The sequence below is a fragment of the Rhincodon typus genome, chromosome 7 (assembly GCF_021869965.1).
Source record: "Rhincodon typus isolate 14 chromosome 7, sRhiTyp1.1, whole genome shotgun sequence".
NCBI classification, from domain to species: Eukaryota; Metazoa; Chordata; class Chondrichthyes; order Orectolobiformes; family Rhincodontidae; genus Rhincodon; species Rhincodon typus.
In genome coordinates this window covers 3,919,726-3,938,847 of record NC_063338.1, presented here as the reverse complement: position 1 = coordinate 3,938,847, position 19,122 = coordinate 3,919,726, and the positions used below count along the sequence as shown (strand labels likewise).

The following is a 19,122-nucleotide window of genomic DNA, read 5'->3' as shown; positions in this document are numbered from 1 at the left end:
GATTGCTGGCAACCCATGTGATGGAAAGAAATTGGAGCTGCTACCATCACTATCCATAATTCCAGGCTGCAACATTCATGTCAAGGTATATATTGCCTTAACAATTTGGTGTCCGTGAGTGATCTGTAATATACACTTATCAATAAAAATGAATCACGAAACTGTGGAATATTGTAAAAACTCACCTAGTTTCCAATAAGCCTTTAGGGAAGAAACCTGCTTTCTTACCTGATCTGTCTAATTACACTCAGTCATACACCAACATAGTTATCCTCTGATGGAGCCCAGCAAGCTGGTGGTATCAATCTCTACAACTCAGTGGATTAAGATTGCCCACCATTTGAATGCGAGGTTAACCAGGGTTGGGTAATAAATGTAGCCTTGTCAGCAGTATCCATACTCTGAGAACAAATAATAAAAATCATGTATTTCTTAGGGATAAAGGATACTGTATAACATCATACAGTACAGAAAAGGCTCTTCAGCCCATCAAGTCTCCGTATCTACACTAATCCCATTTTCCAGCACTTGGCTCATAACTTCGAATATTATGGCATCTTAAGCATTCATCCACATACTGCTCCATGCAGCAGTTTGCGTGGAGTAGTATACTGCTTGCCTCTTCAGGCCTTCATCCAACTTCTGTCTTCGTCACAGCATCTCTGCATGTAGACACTGTTCGCCATCTATGTAATTCAGCAATGGCAAGCCACTTGTCTCACTGTAGCATCATGCCTGCTTTCGGACCAACTCTCTCCCTTCAGACCATCAAGTCTATTTTGAAGCTCACTTACATGACTTATATGATTAACTTGCATGATTCTGTGACATCACTGCATGTAGGGACAAATATGCATGCCATACATCGACACAGGATGCCTTTTACAGCTCTTAGTATCAATTTTTAGCACTCATTCAATTCACACTTTCTTGGAGGCTCCCAGCCTCTCTGATTTGCACTGCACTTTAGCTATTGTCTGGGTCCAAGTTGGCTGAGTTTTGTAGCATGCCCTCCTTTGCCAATCAGCAGGAAAAGGGACTATTTTTTTTCACCACTCTATGTTCCTCTAAGCAAACTGAAGAGCTTGCTTGCCCTTCTGAGCCATTCCCTTTTAGGTAATGGGGCCACCATGTGAAGGACAGTTCCTGGTTTGCGGTGGCATGCAGCTTGGGTTTAAAAATAGCATCAGCAGCATAAACTTTGCAGCAGAGAAAGCATTGAGGAGGGTGCAGAGATGTTCAGTGTGCTCTGGACAAGTTGAGTGTGTGGATAGACGAAATAGAATGTGAATAAATATGAGGGTTATCCACTTTAGTAGCAAAAACAGGAAGGCAGTTTATTATCTGAAAGGAGATAGATCATGATAGAGAGGTATGAGACCTATGTGTTGTTGTATATACCAGTTGCTGAAAAGCAAGCATACGGGTGCTGCAAGCAGTGAAGGCAGCAAATGATATATTGGCATTCAAAGCAAGATGATTTGAGTACAGGAGCAGGTTTGTCGGGCTGCAATTGTACAGGGCTTTGGTTAGACTGCGCCTGAACTACTGTGTGCAAATTTGGCCCGCTTACCTGAGAATGTTATGGTTATGGAGGGATTGCAATGAGGTTTTACCAGGCTGATGTCTGGGATGGCAGGACTTACTCATGAACAGACACTGGATCAGTTAGGTCTACACACACTGGAGTTTAGAAGAATGAGGGGGACCTAATAAAACTAAACAAGGCAAACTTAAGAAAGATGTTCCCAATGATTGGAGAATCCAGAACCAGGGATGACAGTTGAAGGGTACAGGGTAGGCTGTTTAGAACCGAGATAAGGAGAAATTTCTTCAGCCAGTGAGTGGTGGGCCTGTGCAATTCTTTGTCACAGAAAGCAGTCGAGTCCAAAATAATAAAGAAGTGTCATAGAATTATAGAAACAAACTCTTCAGTCCAACTTGCCTATGCCAACCAAGTTTCCCAAACTAGACTAGTACCACTTGCCTATGTTTGGCCCATATCCCTCTAAACCTTTGCCATTTATGTACGTGTCCAAACGTTTAAAAAACATTGTAACTGTATCTGCATCTATCACTTCTTCTGGTGGATTCTTCCACATACAAACCACCCTCTGTGAAAACATTACCCTCAGGTCCTTTTTAAATCTTTCTCCTCTCACCTTCAAAATGTGTCCCCTAGTTTTGAACTCCCTCACCTTGGGAAAAGACCAATGGTATTATCTATGCCCCTCATGATTTTACAAACCTCAACAAGGTTACCCCTCAACCTCATACGCTGTAGTGAAAAAATTCCCAGCCTATCCAGCCTCTCCTTCTAACTCAAACCCTCTAGTCCCAGCAACATTCTGATATCTTTTCTGTACCCTCTTCAATATAATTTAGGGCAGCACAGTGGCTCAGTAGTTAGCACTGCTACCTCACAGCCTGGGTTCGATTCCACCCTTGGGCTTCTGTCTGTGTGGAGTTTGCACATTCTCCCCGTGTCTGCGTGGGTTTCCTCCAGGTGCTCCGGTTTCCTCCCACAATCCAAAGATGTGAAGGCAGTTGGATTGGCCATGCTAAATTGCCCAAAGTGTTCAGGGGTGTGTAGATTAGGGGGATGGGTCTGCGTGGGATGCTCTTGAGTGTCAGTGTGGACTTGTTGGGCACAGGGGCCTGTTTCCACACCGTAGGGTTTCTATGAACTATCCAGGACCCTACCATTCATCTGCCCTTGCTCACTTTACCAAAATGCAATACCTCACATTTATCCAAATTAAACTCAGCCCATTGGCCCAATAGATCAAAATCCCTTTGTAATCTTAGATAACTTTCTTCAATGTCCACTATACCACAAATTTTGGTGTCACCTGCAAACTTACTAACGATTCCTCCTAAATTCTCATCCAAATCATTTAAATAAATGAAGGCAAGTATGCTAAATACTTAATAGCCATCCACCTGCGATGCAACTTTCAAAGAACTATGAACCTGAACCCCTAGGTCTGTGTTCTACAACACCATGCCTAGGCCCAACCACCTTCAGTTGCTTCATTAATGACCTTCCCTCCATCATTAGGTCAGAAGTGGGGATGTGCGCCGATGATTGCATAATGTTCAGCACCATTCGTGATTCCTCAGACACTGAAGCAATCTGTGTCCAAACGCAACAAGATCTGGACAATATCCAGGCCTGGGCTGACAAGTGGCAAGTAAGCGGCATCACACAAGTGCTGGGTTATGACCATCACAAATAAGAGGCAATTCAATGGTGTCACCATCATTGAATCCCCCACTATCAACATTTTGGGAGTAATCATTGATCAGAGGCTCAACTGGACTCACCATATAAACGCGGTGGGTACAAGAGCAGGTCAGAGGCTAGGAATACTGCAGCAAGTAACTCACCTCCTGATTCCTAAAAGCCTGTTCATCATCCACAAAGTACAAGTCAGGAGTGTGAAGTAATGAGTGCAGCCCCAACAAAAGTCAAAATGCTTGACATCATCAAGGTCAAAGCAGCCTGCTTGACTGGCACTGGATCCAGAAACATCCACTCCCTCCACCACTGACGCTCAGTAGCAGCAGTGTGTACTATCTACACGATGATCTGCAGAAATTCACCAAAGATCCTGTGATAGCACCTTCCAAACACACCACTACTTCCATCTAGAAGGACAAAGCCAGCAGATATATGGGAACACCATCACCTTCAAGTTCCCCTCCAAGCCACTCACCATCCTGATTTGGAAATATATCACCGTTCCTTCACTGTCTCTGGGTCCAAATCCTGGAATTCCCTCCCTAATGGCATTATGGGTCAAATCACAGCAGTTGGACTGTAGCGGTTCAAGAAGGTAGCTCACCACCATCTTCTTAAAGGTAACTAGGGACAGGCAATAAATGCCAGTCAGCCACAATGCCCACATCCTAAAAAATGAATAAAAAAAAGACAAACAACAATGGACCCTGCACTGATCCCAGTGGAACACTGCTGATCACAGGCCTCCAGTCGAAAAAAAAAAGTCCTTCTGTCTTCTACCATAAAGCCAATTTCGTATCCAATTGACAAACTCTCCCTGAATCCCATTTGATCTAATTTTACCAAACAGTCTACCATGTGGCACCTTGTCAAAGGCTTTACTAAAGTCCATGTAGACCACGTCTATTGCTCTGCCCTCATCAAACTCCATCAAATTTATGAAATACGAGTTCCCAGTCAAAGCCATGCTGACTATCCCTAATCAGTCCTTCAAATTCATGTAAATCCTATCTCTCTCAGAATCCCCTCCAACAACTTATCCACTACTGATGTGAGACTCACCAGTCTATAGTTCCCAGGCTTCTCCTTACAGTCTTTCTTAAATAAAGGCACAACATTAGCCAACCTCCAGTGGTATGGCTCTTAGGGCTAAGGGGATCAAAGGGTATGGGGAGAAAATAGAAACAGGGTAATGAGTTGGATGATCATCCATGGTCATATTGAATAGTGGAGCAGACTCAAAAGGCCCTGTTCCAAGTTTCTAAGTTTCTATTCCACGAGACACATATGTTGAATTGGTGTGGGAATACCCAACCTCTGTCCACGTCGTGCTTGGTAACAGAGTTATGGTTAAGTTTGGAATTCAAATACTTTTTAAAATTCAGATATTATTTTAACTAGAAATTGGCTCATTTCCTTACCTTGAACATAAGATTCAGGCAAAAAGATGATTCTGAAAATGATTGACTTTATTGACACTGCACAATTAAATAATCTTCAATAACCCAATGGAGCATTGCCTTTATTCTGTTAGTAGAATCTGTGCTGCACCATAATTTACAATAGTAAAACTGAACAAAATGATTCCAAGTGACTCTCAGCGACATCTGCATTCAGAAGGTGTTCAGCGTTAGTGGCTGCAATCTGGTTCCAGTGAAACGATTAAACAATTGGAGAGTGTTGGACTCTTTTTGCAACATCTGAGGAAGAGACAAAGTTGTAGAGCAACAAAACATGACACAATCTCTTATTAACACGTCAATGCTTTAAATAAGTAATGGGTAACTTTAGAAGAGGTTTGAAGTTTATTCCTGTGTTAATTTGACTTATTTGGTAGCACTCTCACTTCACAGTCAGAAGGCTGTGAATTCAAGGTCTTGAATACACAAATCCAAGCTACTGCTTCAGTGTTGCAAGGTGAGACAATATGCATAGATGTAAAAGACCCCAAGGCACAATTCTAAAAGATTCTAAAACATTGATTCTCCGATCATCTATAATTTACACACAGATTTGTACATTCAGGTCCTTGACTCCAACCATAACAGATGATCTGGTGAATTAAAACAGGAAGTGTCAGAGAAACTTAGCAGGCCTGGCAGCATCTGTACTGTGAAAGACAGGGTTAATGTTTTGAATCCAGTGACCCTTCATCAGAACTGAAAATAACTGGTAAAGAGTGATATTTATGCTGATGATGTGCTGATGATGTGCTGATGGTGGGTGGGAGGGAGGGTTGTGGTTTAAGAAGGAGGAGGAGGAGGAGGAGGTAGAGAATAGAGTGAATGTGGACCGTGCCCAGAGAGAGAAAATAAACACAGATAGACAAAGACATTGCTGATGATAAGCTGACAGAAATAAATGCTAGGTAGAGTGCTAATGAGAAGCATAAATGATTGAAAATGGTGTGGTGGGAGCAATCAATACAAACAGGACCTAAGGGTGTGGGAGTAGGTAATGAACATGGAAGAGTGTATTGACATTCTGAAATTTTTAAACTCAATGTTGAGTCCTGAAGGCTGTACAGTATCCGAACGGAACAAAAGAACCAGGACCAGGCGTAGGCAATTCAGCCCTTTAAGCCTGTTCTGCTATTTATTGCATTTACGGCTCAACTCCATTTTCCTCCCTTCTCTCCAAAACTCTTTAACCTATTACCAACTTAAAATCTGTCAATCTCCTGAGCGCAAATAGAATGACAGTCTTCATTGCAAAAGGCTGCAGTTCCAAAGTAGGGAAGTCTTGCTACAGCTGTACAGGGGATCGCTGAGATTGCAATGGACTGCTATGTATAGTTTTTATTTCTAAACTTCAGGAATGATATTTTTCCTTTGTAAGGCTCATTACTGGGATAGAGGGTGGTGCAGTGAGGAAAGACTGAGCCTCTACATATTGGAATTGAAGACTGAGAGGTGGGCTTAATGACACATAGAATTCTGAGGGGGTTCGACAGCTTAGATGTTGAGAGGATGTTTCCTCTCAACGGGAAAGCTAGAACAAGAGGATACAGTTTAAAAATAATTGGTCTTCCATTTAAGACAGAGATATGGATTGATCAACAAGAGAGTAGAGTGTTATGTGGAAGACAGGACAGTAGAATCCAGGCCACAATCAGATCAGCTGTGATCCTATCAATGGTGGAACAAGATTGATGAAGCAAATGGCCTACTCCTCTTACTTATACTAATTCCATGATTATGATTAACGATATACAGCTAAAAGGCATTGACTGACTGATTGATTGGTTGGTTAAGCTTGAGAACAAACAGATAACTTTTTCAAAAATGTGAGACAATGGCTATTGGCTTGAGAAAAGATAAGTTCTGCAATGTTTCCCTCTGTAAATAAATCCAATTTTAAATTAAAAATAAGGCTTCTTCACCAGCTGACTGGTGTTAGCCAGCTTTGTGGTGATGTCAGAGCTTATGTTCCATGCCAATTCTGGTTGATGGTCAGAAGATGCTGGATGAAACTATAATTAGAATTAAACAATGATTACATCATGGAAGAAGGCCATTTAGCCCATCATGTTAGTGTCAGCTCTCTGCAAAACTGGGAATCAGTTAGCTAGGTTGGTTGGACAGCTGGTTTGCAATGCAGAATAATGCCAACAGAATGGGTTCAATTCCCACACCTGCTAAAGTTACCAAGAGGGTTGCTCCTCAACTTCTCCCCTCCTCTGTGGTGTGGTGGCCCTCAGATTAAACCAGCACCAGTCAACTCTCTCCGATAGAGTAGCCCTATGGTCCTCTGGTTACGTTACTTACTTTACTCTGCAAGAGTAACTCAACTCTCCCTGTTGACCTGAAATTTATTTTCTCTTCAGGTGCTTCTCCAGTTCACTTTTAGGGGAAGTTACATGTGAATTAACTGGAGGTTCACTGCATAAAGAAAAGTGAGACCATACCTGTTTCCATTCAGCTTCTGTGCTATGTCTATAGCCCAGTAGATGGCAAATTCCATGTAATGTAGTCACCTGCACAAAAGTCCAAGTAATAGAAAATCAGAGAAGGGAGTCACTCCCTGTGTATCACCCTGTCACAGAGGACACTGATCAATCTGTTAGGTTTATTAAATTTATAACCCAAGACATCTTCTTCCTAAAGTATCAATACCCTGAAAATGTTAAAAAGGCTTCCCCACCCAGCGAGGTTCAGTTCCTAAGGAGGACGTTCAGAGATTGGCAAACTACCATGTACCAATGTCAGAATAAATGTGTCATTTTCAGACTGGCAAACTGATTAGTGGAGTGCTGCAACAATGTTGTTGATTTGGATGAAAGGACAGACTATTTTGTAGGCAAATGGCCAAAAGCAGGCAAATGGGACAGGTTTAGTTTGAGAAGTTTGGTTGGCATGGACAAGTTAGAACTAAGGTTCTGTTTCAGTGCTGTATGACTCTATAACAGAAAAGCACAATTTATTTAAAGAGATACTTATAAAGAGAGGGAGTATTTAAAGAGGAATCACAAAAGGTTAGCATGCAGATACAACCAATAACTAGGAAGGCAAATGGAATGATGGTCTTCATTACAAGAGATGCAGTTGAAAGTCTTGCTATAGCTGTACAGAGCATTACTGAGACCGCAGTAGAGTGCTGTGTACAGTTTTGATTCTGGGTTCATGAGACTCACCAGGCTGATTTCTAGGATGAGGTGGAGTTGGGTGATGAGGCTTATCTTAGGGGGAAAAGGTTGAGCCTCTCCTCATTGGACCTTCCAGTAGAGGTTTCATTTGCAAATTCTTGGGGGACTCAGCCAAGGTGGCAGTTCTTCATTTGCACGAGTTACCTTGACACTGTGTTTGAATAGGACAGCACATTGACTTTCATTACCTAACGGCAGCAGAAATACTTTCCAGATGAGGTTACTGAATGGTGAAGTGGAAGAAGAACTCTGGCAGAGCTTTTCTTAGCCAACTGATGATGAGACCAACTGGTTGAGGTCAATATAACTATGGCACGTAAAACAAAAACAGCTGGAGAAACCTCAGCCTTGCAGCAGCTGTGGAGCGAGAAACAAAACTGAACGTTTTAAGTCTGACATGACTCCTCTCTTCAGTTCTGAAGAACACTTCAAACTTTGTTTTATTTAAAATGTCCAGCATCTGCAGTATTTTGTTGTTTTTCAGCTATGGAACATGTTGGGAAGTGACCCAGTTATAAATTTGAAATTTGGTAAGGCAATCCACTGGTACCAGGTTGATAAGAACCGGAGAGGCAACAACATACACAGGTTATACTCAGTGATCCAACTCATCATCTTGCAATTGTGATTTTTCAAAATGGGACAAGGTTGTTGTTTCACCATTTTCAAATCTTAAATCTTCAAATCTGGAATAAAGATCAAACTAATTGATGACACTGGCAGAAAGGTCAGATTATGTCCTGAACAGAAAACGGAACAGTGTTTCCCTTGGGCCAGGGTACATCTTTTCAAATTTGAGCCTCAACTTCATTGTAGGAATAGAGAGTTTTTTTTACATTTGTCTTTGCTGAGCACATGCTGTGCTTTGTCTGCAAGGAAAGGTGTCAAATTTATACACAGACGTTAAAGAAATTCACACAAACACTGTTGAATCTTATTCACAGTGATGTAACTCACTAATTCACGTGGCTACTTTTGCAGCATTTTAAAACTGCTGTTTACACAGGTCTGGTTACATTTCAATTAAGCACAAATGTACTGGAGGAGAAATTAGATCTTCAGTGAGAATGCACAACAAGGATTAGTGAATCAGCTGCCCTTCTGCACCTTATTTGTTTTTTTTTGGTCATAGAACCATAGAGTCATACAGCACAGAAACAGACCCTTCGGTCCAACCAGTCCATGTCAAACATAATCCCAAACTAAACTATTCCCACCTGCCTGCACATTGCCCATATCCCTCCAAACCTGGTGTGACATAAAATGGACTGCCAATGTTGTAGCCCATTTTGTACTTCTGGCAAAGATTAATTTTACTCCTATACTGTTTCACAAAATTACTTTAAAATAAAAAGCACTAAGATCTGCAAATCAGTTCAGTGCTGCTCCCATAAAATTCATAAATTGAATTAGAAAAATTCTGTAAATTAAGTAGAGGTAAATTTCTCCATGGAATTCCTGTAGATTGAGGACAACTGAAAATCATTCAAAATACATACTGTTAGTACATTGTAGAAGTCTTGTCTGTGTGCTTGGCTTTCTCCGTAGATATATTCCACTCCTAGGAAGATGTCTCCTAGATTATAATCATCCTGGTGTAGAGGTTTGGGAATATCCCCTGCTCTCAGATCCTGAAAGAAAGATAGAATGGTTCATCCATCTGCTTATATAATTAATTACTCACAGGACCTTCATCTATGAGTTTCAGTCTATGATAAGGTCAGAAATGGAGCTATTCGTTGATGATTGCAGTGTTCATAATTCCTCAGATTATAAAATAATCTATGTCCATGTGCAACAAGATCAAGACAACAAGCAGATATTGGTTTGGTCATGGAAAGTAACATTCATGCCACACAAGTTTCAAGTATTGTCCATCTCCAACAAGAAAGAACCATCTCTTTTTTTACATTCAACAGTATTACTATCATTGAATCCCCCACAATCAACATCCTGGAGGTTGCTATTGACCAGAAACTGAACAGGACCATCTACACTAATACAAAAGCCACACAGCAATGTAAAGGCCAAGTATTCTGCAGCAAGTAATTTGCCTCTTGATTCCCAATATCTTTATACCACCTCCCAAAGCACAAGTCAGGAGTGTAATGGAGTACTCTCCATTTGCCTGGATGGGTGGAAGTCATGGGTGATTACTTCACTGAGAACCTGAAGTGGAAAGCTAATCTACCTCTCAATTCAAATTATATTAAATTTGTTTGAAACAGTGTGAAAGCTTCTTGTGTCATCTTTCTGAAATTGCCTAATTTACACTATCGGAAACTCCCTTTATGCAGCAATAATGAACCTAAATTAACGGCGGACCAAACAATACTAGCTAAAAACTTCCAAAACTCATGATTCATCCCAACAGCTTGATTAGCTAGTAAACAGAAATGATATGGGGAGTTTTTAATTAGGTAACCTTTTGACTTGCTCTTCAGTCCAGAATCTATCTCTGCCTTACAAATATTCAAATATCCTGATTCCACTGCTCTTTTGGAAAGGTAATTTCAAACTCATGACCCTCAGAGAAAACCATTCTCCCCATCTGTCCTAATGACAATACTATATGACACTCTTCATTGTATTTTGTAACAAAACACGGGACAATAAGTAAATAAATCAAATAAAGGGGAGACCCTTGTTTTAAAACTGTCTCCTAGCTCTAGTCTCTCCCACAAAGAGAAACACTGTTGTAGAATCTACCTGTCAAATCTCCTTTGGATCTTATATATTTCAACAAAATCACCTCCAATTCCTCAAAACTCCAATAGATACAGGCCCAGAATGTTCAAACTTTTCCTCAAAGACAAGCCCTCCATTCTAGAATGAATGCAATTGTATTGTTATGGTCCCAGCTGATGTTAATATTGGACAAGTCAGATCCCAGAGCTTAATTGGCCCAACATTTATTTTTAATTTGTGGATGTCAGTTGCTGAACAGTGATAACAATTTGCAACTGTAGTCTTAACACAAAGAATAAAAGGTTTATTAAAACAAGAAAAAACACAAACTACAATAGATTAAAAAAAAGTTTGGAATGATTTCATTCCATATACTGAAAAGGATTCAAACTCACACTAGTTTCTTTTTATGGGGTTGTTGACTTGCTCACCAAGGAGGCTTGTTTTTGTTCAGACGTTTCGTCACCATGCTAGGTGACATCATCAGTGGAGCCTCCAATGAAGCGATGTTATTCTATTCTGCTTGAAATTTATACTGTCCAGTCTGTTATGGCGAGTACTGTCATTTCCGGTTTTGATCTGTACGGGTTTACATATGGGGTCCAACTCTATATGCTTGTTGATTGAAGTATGGGTGGAGAACCATGCCTCTAGGAATTCCCACGCATGCCCACTTAAACTGATGGCCTTCATTGTCTGAATGTACAGATATTAAGGAGAGTTTATTGTGCTGTTTTGCTGCTAGCTGATGTTCGTGTATTCTGATGGCTGGTTTCCTTCCTGTCTGTCCGATGTAATGTTTGCCGCAGTCGTTGCATGGTATTTTGTAAACCACGTTCGTTCTGTAGGTTGTGGGAATGGGGTCTTTAATCCTTGTAAGTGTTTGTCGTAGAGTGGCTGTGGGCTTGTGGGCCACCATGATTCCTAGTGGTCTTAGGAGTCTTGTTGTCAGTTCCGATATGTTCCTGATGTAGGGAAGTGTGGTAAGTGTGTTAGGTCATACTGTGTCCTCCTGTTGCTGTCTGTTATTTAGGCATCTGTGGATGAAGTTGCAGGGATATCCATTTAAAGCGAGGATCTTGTATAAGTGTTCTTCTTCTTCCTGGCATAGTTTGAGCGTTACAGTGTATCCTGGCCCATTTAAATAGTGTCCTAATGCAGCTTTGTTTGTGGACATTGGGGTGGTTGCTGTGGTAGTTGAGGATTTGATCTGTATGCGTTGCTTTTCTGTATACTGAGGTTTGGAACTCCACATTTGTCAGTCGTTCTACCTTAACATTCAGAAACGGAAGTTGATTGTTGGTTTTTTTCTTCCCTTGTGAATTTAATCCCTGTGAACACGCTGTTGATGAGGTGGTAGATCTCTTCTAATATGTTGCGTTTGTCCACAAACAAAGCTGCGTTAGGACACTAAGATTCACTGTCTTTACATCCAAGTCTCTTGCTAAGGCTGACACATTCAGTTTCCTTCTGCCAAATTTCAGTGCATTAACTAAATGCTATTTCTTCAGTAGGTATCTCTCCCCAAGACACCTGAAACAAACTGCAAACTAAATTCACTATTATTTTAACAAACATACAAGTTCTCTAAACTCTTGTTTCCAGCAATTTTGTAGGATTTCTTACTAGAGAGGTTAATACTCCTACCTCATGTGGTCTCACCAATGCCTTGTATAACTTTAATAAAAAGGTCCCAACTTTTATATGTTCCATCCTGCTTGCAATAAATGACAACATTCCATTTGCCTTCCCAGTCATTTACCATACCACGTACCAACGTTTGGAATTCATGTACTAAGACACCTGGATTGCTCTGTATCTCAGAGCTCTGCAATCTTTATCCATTTAAATAGGATGCTGTTTTTCTATTCTGCTTACCAAAGTGAATAAATTCACTTTTTCTCACATTAGACGTCATCTGCTTTTTTTGTCCACTCTGACAACCTGTCTACGTCCTTTTACAAACGATTTATGTGGTTTACAACTTTTTATTCCCTATTTTTGGTGCCATCAGGAAATTTAGCAACCATCCACTTAATCTTAAACTTATCTGAGTATCTTAAAAACTGGGACAATACTTTCTTATTACAAAACATACTGTCTACAAGTAGTTGAAACAGTTGAAATTTGGAAGTATTTTAAAACATGAATGCCTCCATCAATTTCTATTCAATTAAAAACTTGAAGCAGTACTCAGTGTTACATATAATATAGACAGTGCACCCTGAGGATAAAAACAGTTTTCCATTCAGAGAAAATGCTGGAGTTGGTCAGGCAGTCTCTGTGTTGTGGGGGGTGGGTGGAAGAGAGAGATTGAACCTTCCACGTGGCTGGCCTTTCTCCAAAAGCGGTCTCCCTTGGGGTTGGTTGTGGGATCCGGCTGACAGTTTGGAGTTCGCGGGATCGGGACAGGGAGAGGAGCCGCACACCCCGGTGCCCGTTACCTGATGGAAAGGGAAGGACAGCACATCCGTAGCCGCCTCCTGCCCCCGGTACCGCCCGTTCAAGGCCTGTATCCGCTGGTCGTCCACGCAGATCAGACCCAGGTCGAACCGTGCGAGGCCCAGAATGTGGAGCAGGGTTTGAGTGTCCCGCCGGAGCCGGGCCCTACGGAACGGCACCACTTTCTGTGCGTTCCTGATCACCAGCGCCATCTGGGCCTGAGTTCTCCATGGGAACCTGAATAAGTCGGACCGGAAATGAAGACGAGAAATAGCTGCACCGGCATTTTATTTGTTCCAGGGAAGGTGACCGGAAGGGAAGGAAGAGGAAACGGACTGTGTTTATGCTGGGTGGTAATGGCGGCAGCGTAGTGAGTTTCATTGCTGGGAACTGGGCTTTCGGGCTTGATATACGAAGCCGGGCGCACTTAGAGGAGCCGATTCACTGAGGGTGGTGCCATGGATCCCGCGGGCAAGTTTCCCCCTCCCCCCTTCTTCCAGAAAGGGGACAGCGGTTTTCAGGGCCAGCAGGATGCTCCTTTCTCCAAGGCGGGGGAGGTGGGAGGTCCGCGGGCTCCGTCCGTCCTTGGTCCCTCCTTTAGCTTTAAACCTCACGGCACCTTTCCGGCTTCTGTAAACTTCGGCGCCCCGATGGCCCCCGCGTTTGGACCGGCCGAGAGCAGCTTCCGAGGGTTTGGGAAGCCGGACGCCCCAAGGCCGCGGGTTGGAGGGCTGGACAACAAACCGCCGTCCAACAAGCGGCCCTCGTTTCACTTCTCGCAGCCGCTAAGCAGCGGGGAAACGGCCCTCCTCACCGCTCCACAGTCCGTAGGCGGCCCCTCCTTCAGCTTCTCCCAACCGACCAACAGCGGGACTTCCTCCGGCCTCTACAGGATGCTCCGGCCGACGGCCACTGTCAGTTTGCCAAACACCTTCAGCTTTTCGCAGCCGGCGGCTATGAGCAGTGCTCCCGGAGGCTTCCGGTTCGTCCATCCCAGCCCCGGCAGCAGCTCAACCCCATACACCTTTTCTCAACCGAGCTCGGCCGTCTCGCTCGATCACTCTGCATCCAACAAGAAAGTAGTTGGCGAAGAAAAACAAACTCCGAAGCCAGGCTTTGGAGGGACTGATACAACACCGCAGGGCTGTCATGAAGGTAGACGCAGTGCAACGGCAACCACTGCAACCCCAGCAACGTTTGGGCTCACTTCGAAGCACGAGGGGCAGGAAGGACAGCTGACGCCCAGGAAGGGGATGAAAAGGAAAGACAAGCGAGACAGGTCACCATACCAGTTTGAATACAGTCCTGCTAAAGAACAAGTTGCAGTGCCCAAACACAGTCCGTCTCCAAGGAAACGGCTGTCGAAAGTTACGCCATCGCCGGGCGTCTTCAGTCGCACTCTTCAAGATGTGTTGAAGGGCAGTAGGAGGGAGTCTAAAAGAGTCAGCACATCTTCAGAAAGTGAAACGATTGAAAAGTTAAAGCTGCTGTCTGAGACAAGCATCCCTTTGGAGTGGCCTGCTCGATTGAGAAAAGAAGAACCAAAGAAGAGAGTCAGAGATGGTGAGTAGAAGTGTGTGAGGGAGGTGTCATTTTTGGGATAAAGACATTTCCTTGTACAAATGGAGTTTCTTTTAATTGTAGGATCTTTCCTGCTTTGATTCAGTGAAGCTACTTCAGTTGGAACAAAATTCAAAATGGCATGAAGTGGAACTGTGTTCTTAGAAATTTCTGGGAAAGAAATTCTTTCCTATTTCTGCCCTGCCTGTCCTCAAACCACAAACCAAAATGGGCAGGACCATTCTTTTAATGTCTCACTTACAATGCAGCTTGAGATCAGCTCAGCAGAGCAGTGCAGTGCAATATCAGCTGAATTTAGGAGCTCAAGGCATTACCACAAAATAAGCTTCAATATGAACATAGGCCCCCTTAGAGTGATCAGACTGTGGAAATATTAATAGGAAATCAGGAAACGACAAATTGAATAAATACTTTCCATCAGTCTTCAGGGCAGAAGACATGAACAGCATTCCAATATTACCTAATAATCAAGAACAAAAGGAAGAGAGAAAAGAAGTACAATGTGGGATGGCATGGTGGCTCAGTGGCTAGCACTGCTGCCTCACAGCACCAGGGACCTGGGCTCAATTCCAGCCTTGGGCAACTGTCTGTGTGGAGTTTGCACATTCTCCCCGTGTCTGCATGGGTTTCCTCCGGGTACTCCGGTTTCCGCCCACAGTACAAAGATGTGCAGGCTAGGTGGACTGGCCATGCTAAATTGCCTGTAGTGTTCAGGGATGTATAGCTTAGGGAGATGGGTCTGGGTCGGATGCTCCAAGGGTCGGTGTGGACTTGTTGGGCTGAAGGGTCTGTTTCCACACTGTAGGGATTCTATGATCTATGACATCTTATAGCACTGATAATAATCTTCCAGGAATCAAGAAATGCTGGAAAAGTCCCAGAGGATTGGCAAACTGCCATTGTAATACATTTATTCAAAAAGGGAAGGAGACAAAAAAACAAGTAACTTTAGAGAATTAGCTTTACATTTGTTAATTGGAAAATGTTAGAGTAATACAGACAGGTTAAGTGAGTGGGCAAAACTTGGCAGATGGAATATAATGTGGGGAAATGTGAGTTTATGCATTTTTGTAGCAGGAATAAAGGAGGTGAATAATATCATTTTAATGGAGAAAGACTGCAGAAAGCTATGGATCAAAAGGATTTGGGAGGTCTTGTGAATAAATCGCAAGAACCTAGCAGTCAATTTCAGATGATAGGAGAACAAAATAGAACATTGGCCTTTTAATTCAAAGAGAATAAAGTATAAAAATGGGGAAGTCTTACTAAAACTATGCAAGGCATGTGTCAGACCAAACCTGGAATACGGAATAGCTTTGTCCTGCTTATCTAAGGAAAGATATACTGGCATTGGAGGTAGTCCAGGGAAGGTTCACTAAGCCGATACCGGATGCGGAGGAGAGTTTGAGTCGGTTGGATCTTTATTTGGAGTTAAGATGAGAGGTGATCTGATTGAAACATAAAAGATTCTTAGAGGTCTTGACGTGGTAGATGCTGAGAGGTTGCTTGTCTGTGTAGGAGATTCAAGATTGGAGAGTGTGATCTCAGAGCAAAGGATTGTACCGTTAGGAGAGAGGTGAGGAACTTTTCTGAAGAAGGATCACTGGACTTGAAACATTAGCTCTGTTTTCTCTCCACAGTATTATAAAGATGTTGAAAATGGGTTGGATGGCTAGTGAGAAGTGTTAATAGATTTACGATCATTAAGGAAATCAAATGTTATGGAGAAATGGCAAGGCAGTTGAGTTGAGGATTTTCAGGTCAGTCGTGATCTCATTGAACGGCGAAGCAAACTCAATTTGTTGAATGGCCTACTTCTGCTCCTACGTCTCGGCATTTTATACATTGGTCCTGTTGGGTACTGTTATGGTTTATAGTTTATTGCACAATGATTCTGTATAAAAAGCTGAGCAAGACCAAAGACCTTTCTGAGAGAAGCATAGAACACTGTGGTTCTGAAACTGAATGCAAGTGATATCTCCCCAAAAGATAGTTTATATTGTAATGCTGCATGTCTTAAAAAATTCTATTCTTTTTATGGCTGACTATTAGAAATATTTTGGAAGATATAGACCATTTAAACTCTAATGTCAGCTCTGTCATTCAATAAGATCATAGCTGATCTGTTTGTTTCATGTTCCCATCCCCTGCCTGAAAGGAATTATCTACCTCCACCTTAAAAATATGCAGTGATATTGCCTGCATTATATTCTGAGGCAAAGAGCTCCAAAGTTGCATAACCCTCAAAGGAAATCCTTCTTATCTATGTTCTAAGATGTCATTAAAAAGTGTCCTTTGCTGCTGGACTGACCCCCAGGAAGAGAGAGTCTTTCCACATCCACCTTGTCAAGACCATTCAGGATCTTTTATACTTCAGTCAAATCATCCCTCACACTTCTGAACTCCAGTGGAAACAAGCCCAGCTTGGGCAATCTCATTCCATGTAGTAAACTACCTCCGATACATTTATTTCCTTCCTTAAGAAGGAGACCAAAACTGCACAGAATATTCAGGTGTGGTCTCTCAAAAACCCTGTATAATTGATGCGAAACCACCTTACTTTTACATTCAATCCCTCTTGTAATAAAGGATGGCATCCTATTATTCTTTTTGTTTATATGTTATCACTGTGTACTAACTTTCTGACACACGAATTGAACACCTCGGTGCCTCCTCAGAATTCAAGGTCATTCGTTTAAGCAGTGCTCTGCTTCTTTTTATTATCCTGGCAAAGTGAACAACTTCACATTTTCCGCATAATACTCAACTTGTCAGACTTCTGTCCACTTGCTGAACCTGCATATCTATCAGTAAATTCCCTATTGTCTTCACAACTTCCTTTCCTACATATCTATCTTTGTGATCTGCAAATTTAGTTACCATGCCTTTGATTCCATCATCTCAATCATTGTAAATTGTGAAAAGTTGAGGTCCATGTAAAGACCCATATAGGACTCAACTCATTAGATGTTGCCAATGACATGAGGGATGTTGTGGCATAGTAAAAATGTCATTGGATGAGTAATCTAGGACCACAGGTGAATTGGTTGGAATTGGAATTCAGTAAATAATCTGGAAAAAAACGAGGGGCACTGTTTTAAAATTAGGGGTTGCCCGTTTAGGACAGATGAGTTTTTTTTTTACCCTGAGAATTGTGCAACTTTGGAGCACACTGGCTCAGAATGCAGTGGAGGTGGGGTCATTGAATATTTTTTAAGGGTTAAGTAAAAAAGATTCCATTGCCTAAAAAGAATCTAAGGTACCTGAGGCAGATGGGAACGTGGAATTTGCAACAAACAGATGAGCCATGATCATCTTGAATAGTAAAGCAGGCTTGAAGAGCCAAAGGTCCAAATAAAAACCAAAAGAACTGCGGATGCTGTTAATCAGGAACAAAAGCAGAAATTACTGGAAAAGCTCAGCAGGTGTGGCAGCATCTGTGAAGAAAAAAATCAGTCTTAATGTTTACGGCCCGGTGACCCTTCCTCAGAGTTCTGAGGTCTATTTCTGTTCCTATTTTGTATCTTCGTAAGCTGCATTAATAACTTGTAAGAAGCAAACCAATGTATGACATCATGTAATGACACCAAATATTTAAGAAACTAGGAGATAGTAAGGACTGCTGATGCTGGAGTCAGAGGTAACAGTGTGGAGCTGGAGGAACACAGCAGGGCAGGCAGCATCAGAGCAGCAGGAAAGCTTTCCTGCTCCTCTGACGCTGCCTGGCCTGCTGTGTTTCTCCAGCTCCACACTGTGTTATATTTAAGAAACTAGATTGTGAAAAAAGGTAGAGAATCTGCAAAGAGACATAGATAAAGTGAGTGGTCAAAAATTTGATAGAATATTCTATCGGAGAATATGAACCTATCCCCCATTTTGGTTAGAGAACCACAAAAGTAGCATAGTTAAATGGAGAAGAGTTGCAGAACTTGGTGATGGAATGATCTGTGGGTCCTGAAATGTGAATGGCAAGACATTAGTATGCAGATAGAGCAAGCCGTTAGAAAGGGAAATGGAATGTCTATTGTAAGGAGAATGAAATGTTCCAGTGTGCAAGCTTTACTGTGGTTATACAGGGCATTATTGACAGTAGAGTACTGAGTATAGTTTAGGTCTCCTCCTTTGAAGGAGGAGAACATTGATTCAATTCATTCCTGGGTTAAAGGGCTTATCTAGTAATGAATAGTTGAACAAGTTGCGTCTGCATCCATTGGAGTTCAAAAGAATGAGAGGTAATAATATTGAAACATTGAAACAGAGCTTGATCAATCGTGACCTTATTGAATGATGGAGTAGGCTTGAAAGGCTGAATGGTCTGCTCCTGAATTGAGGGATGGTCCATGCCAATATATTTTCTTATGCTGTCCTGTAATTAAAAATAACAGCCATACAAATTGCTTTTTTTCATACATGGGACAGAAAGCCATTCATACCGGATTACCTCACTTAAGCCTATGTTTGATCACACTTGGAAATACTAATGACCTTTTGCTGACTGTAGAATCCATATAACGTTCTTTGT

At 42.1% G+C, this 19,122-nt stretch overlaps 2 protein-coding genes across 2 annotated transcripts in view; one reads left to right on the top strand and one right to left on the bottom strand.

Annotated features, from left to right (window-relative positions):
- Window positions 1–4,695: 4,695 nt before the first annotated feature.
- LOC109932034 (ybeY metalloendoribonuclease) lies at window positions 4,696–13,329 on the bottom strand. The gene is made up of 4 exons (XM_020531290.2): window positions 13,022–13,329; window positions 9,389–9,520; window positions 7,152–7,220; window positions 4,696–4,944 (listed from the first exon to the last, which is right to left on the bottom strand). The coding sequence occupies exons 1-4, from the start codon at window positions 13,229–13,231 to the stop codon at window positions 4,858–4,860; spliced, it is 498 nt and encodes a 165-aa protein (XP_020386879.2). The 5' UTR covers window positions 13,232–13,329; the 3' UTR covers window positions 4,696–4,857.
- Window positions 13,330–13,342: 13 nt separating this feature from the next.
- The window catches only part of LOC125483464 (minichromosome maintenance complex component 3 associated protein), a 35,136-nt gene continuing 29,356 nt past the window's right edge, over window positions 13,343–19,122 (top strand). The window contains exon 1 of the mRNA XM_048598677.1: window positions 13,343–14,582. Within this exon, the coding sequence (XP_048454634.1) occupies window positions 13,478–14,582 (1,105 nt within the window). The 5' untranslated portion in view covers window positions 13,343–13,477. The remainder of the gene's footprint in view (window positions 14,583–19,122) is intronic.

Excerpts from the sequence above, each read along its gene's own strand:
- LOC109932034 (XM_020531290.2), bottom strand. The coding sequence starts at position 13,231 with ATGGCGCTGGTGATCAGGAACGCACAGAAAGTGGTGCCGTTCCGTAGG. Across the intron at positions 9,521-13,021 it reads TGTCCTTCCCTTTCCATCAG|GATCTGAGAGCAGGGGATAT; the intron begins GTAACGGGCACC and ends TCTTTCTTTCAG. Across the intron at positions 4,945-7,151 it reads CAGAAGCTGAATGGAAACAG|ATGTTGCAAAAAGAGTCCAA; the intron begins GTATGGTCTCAC and ends TCTCTTCCTCAG.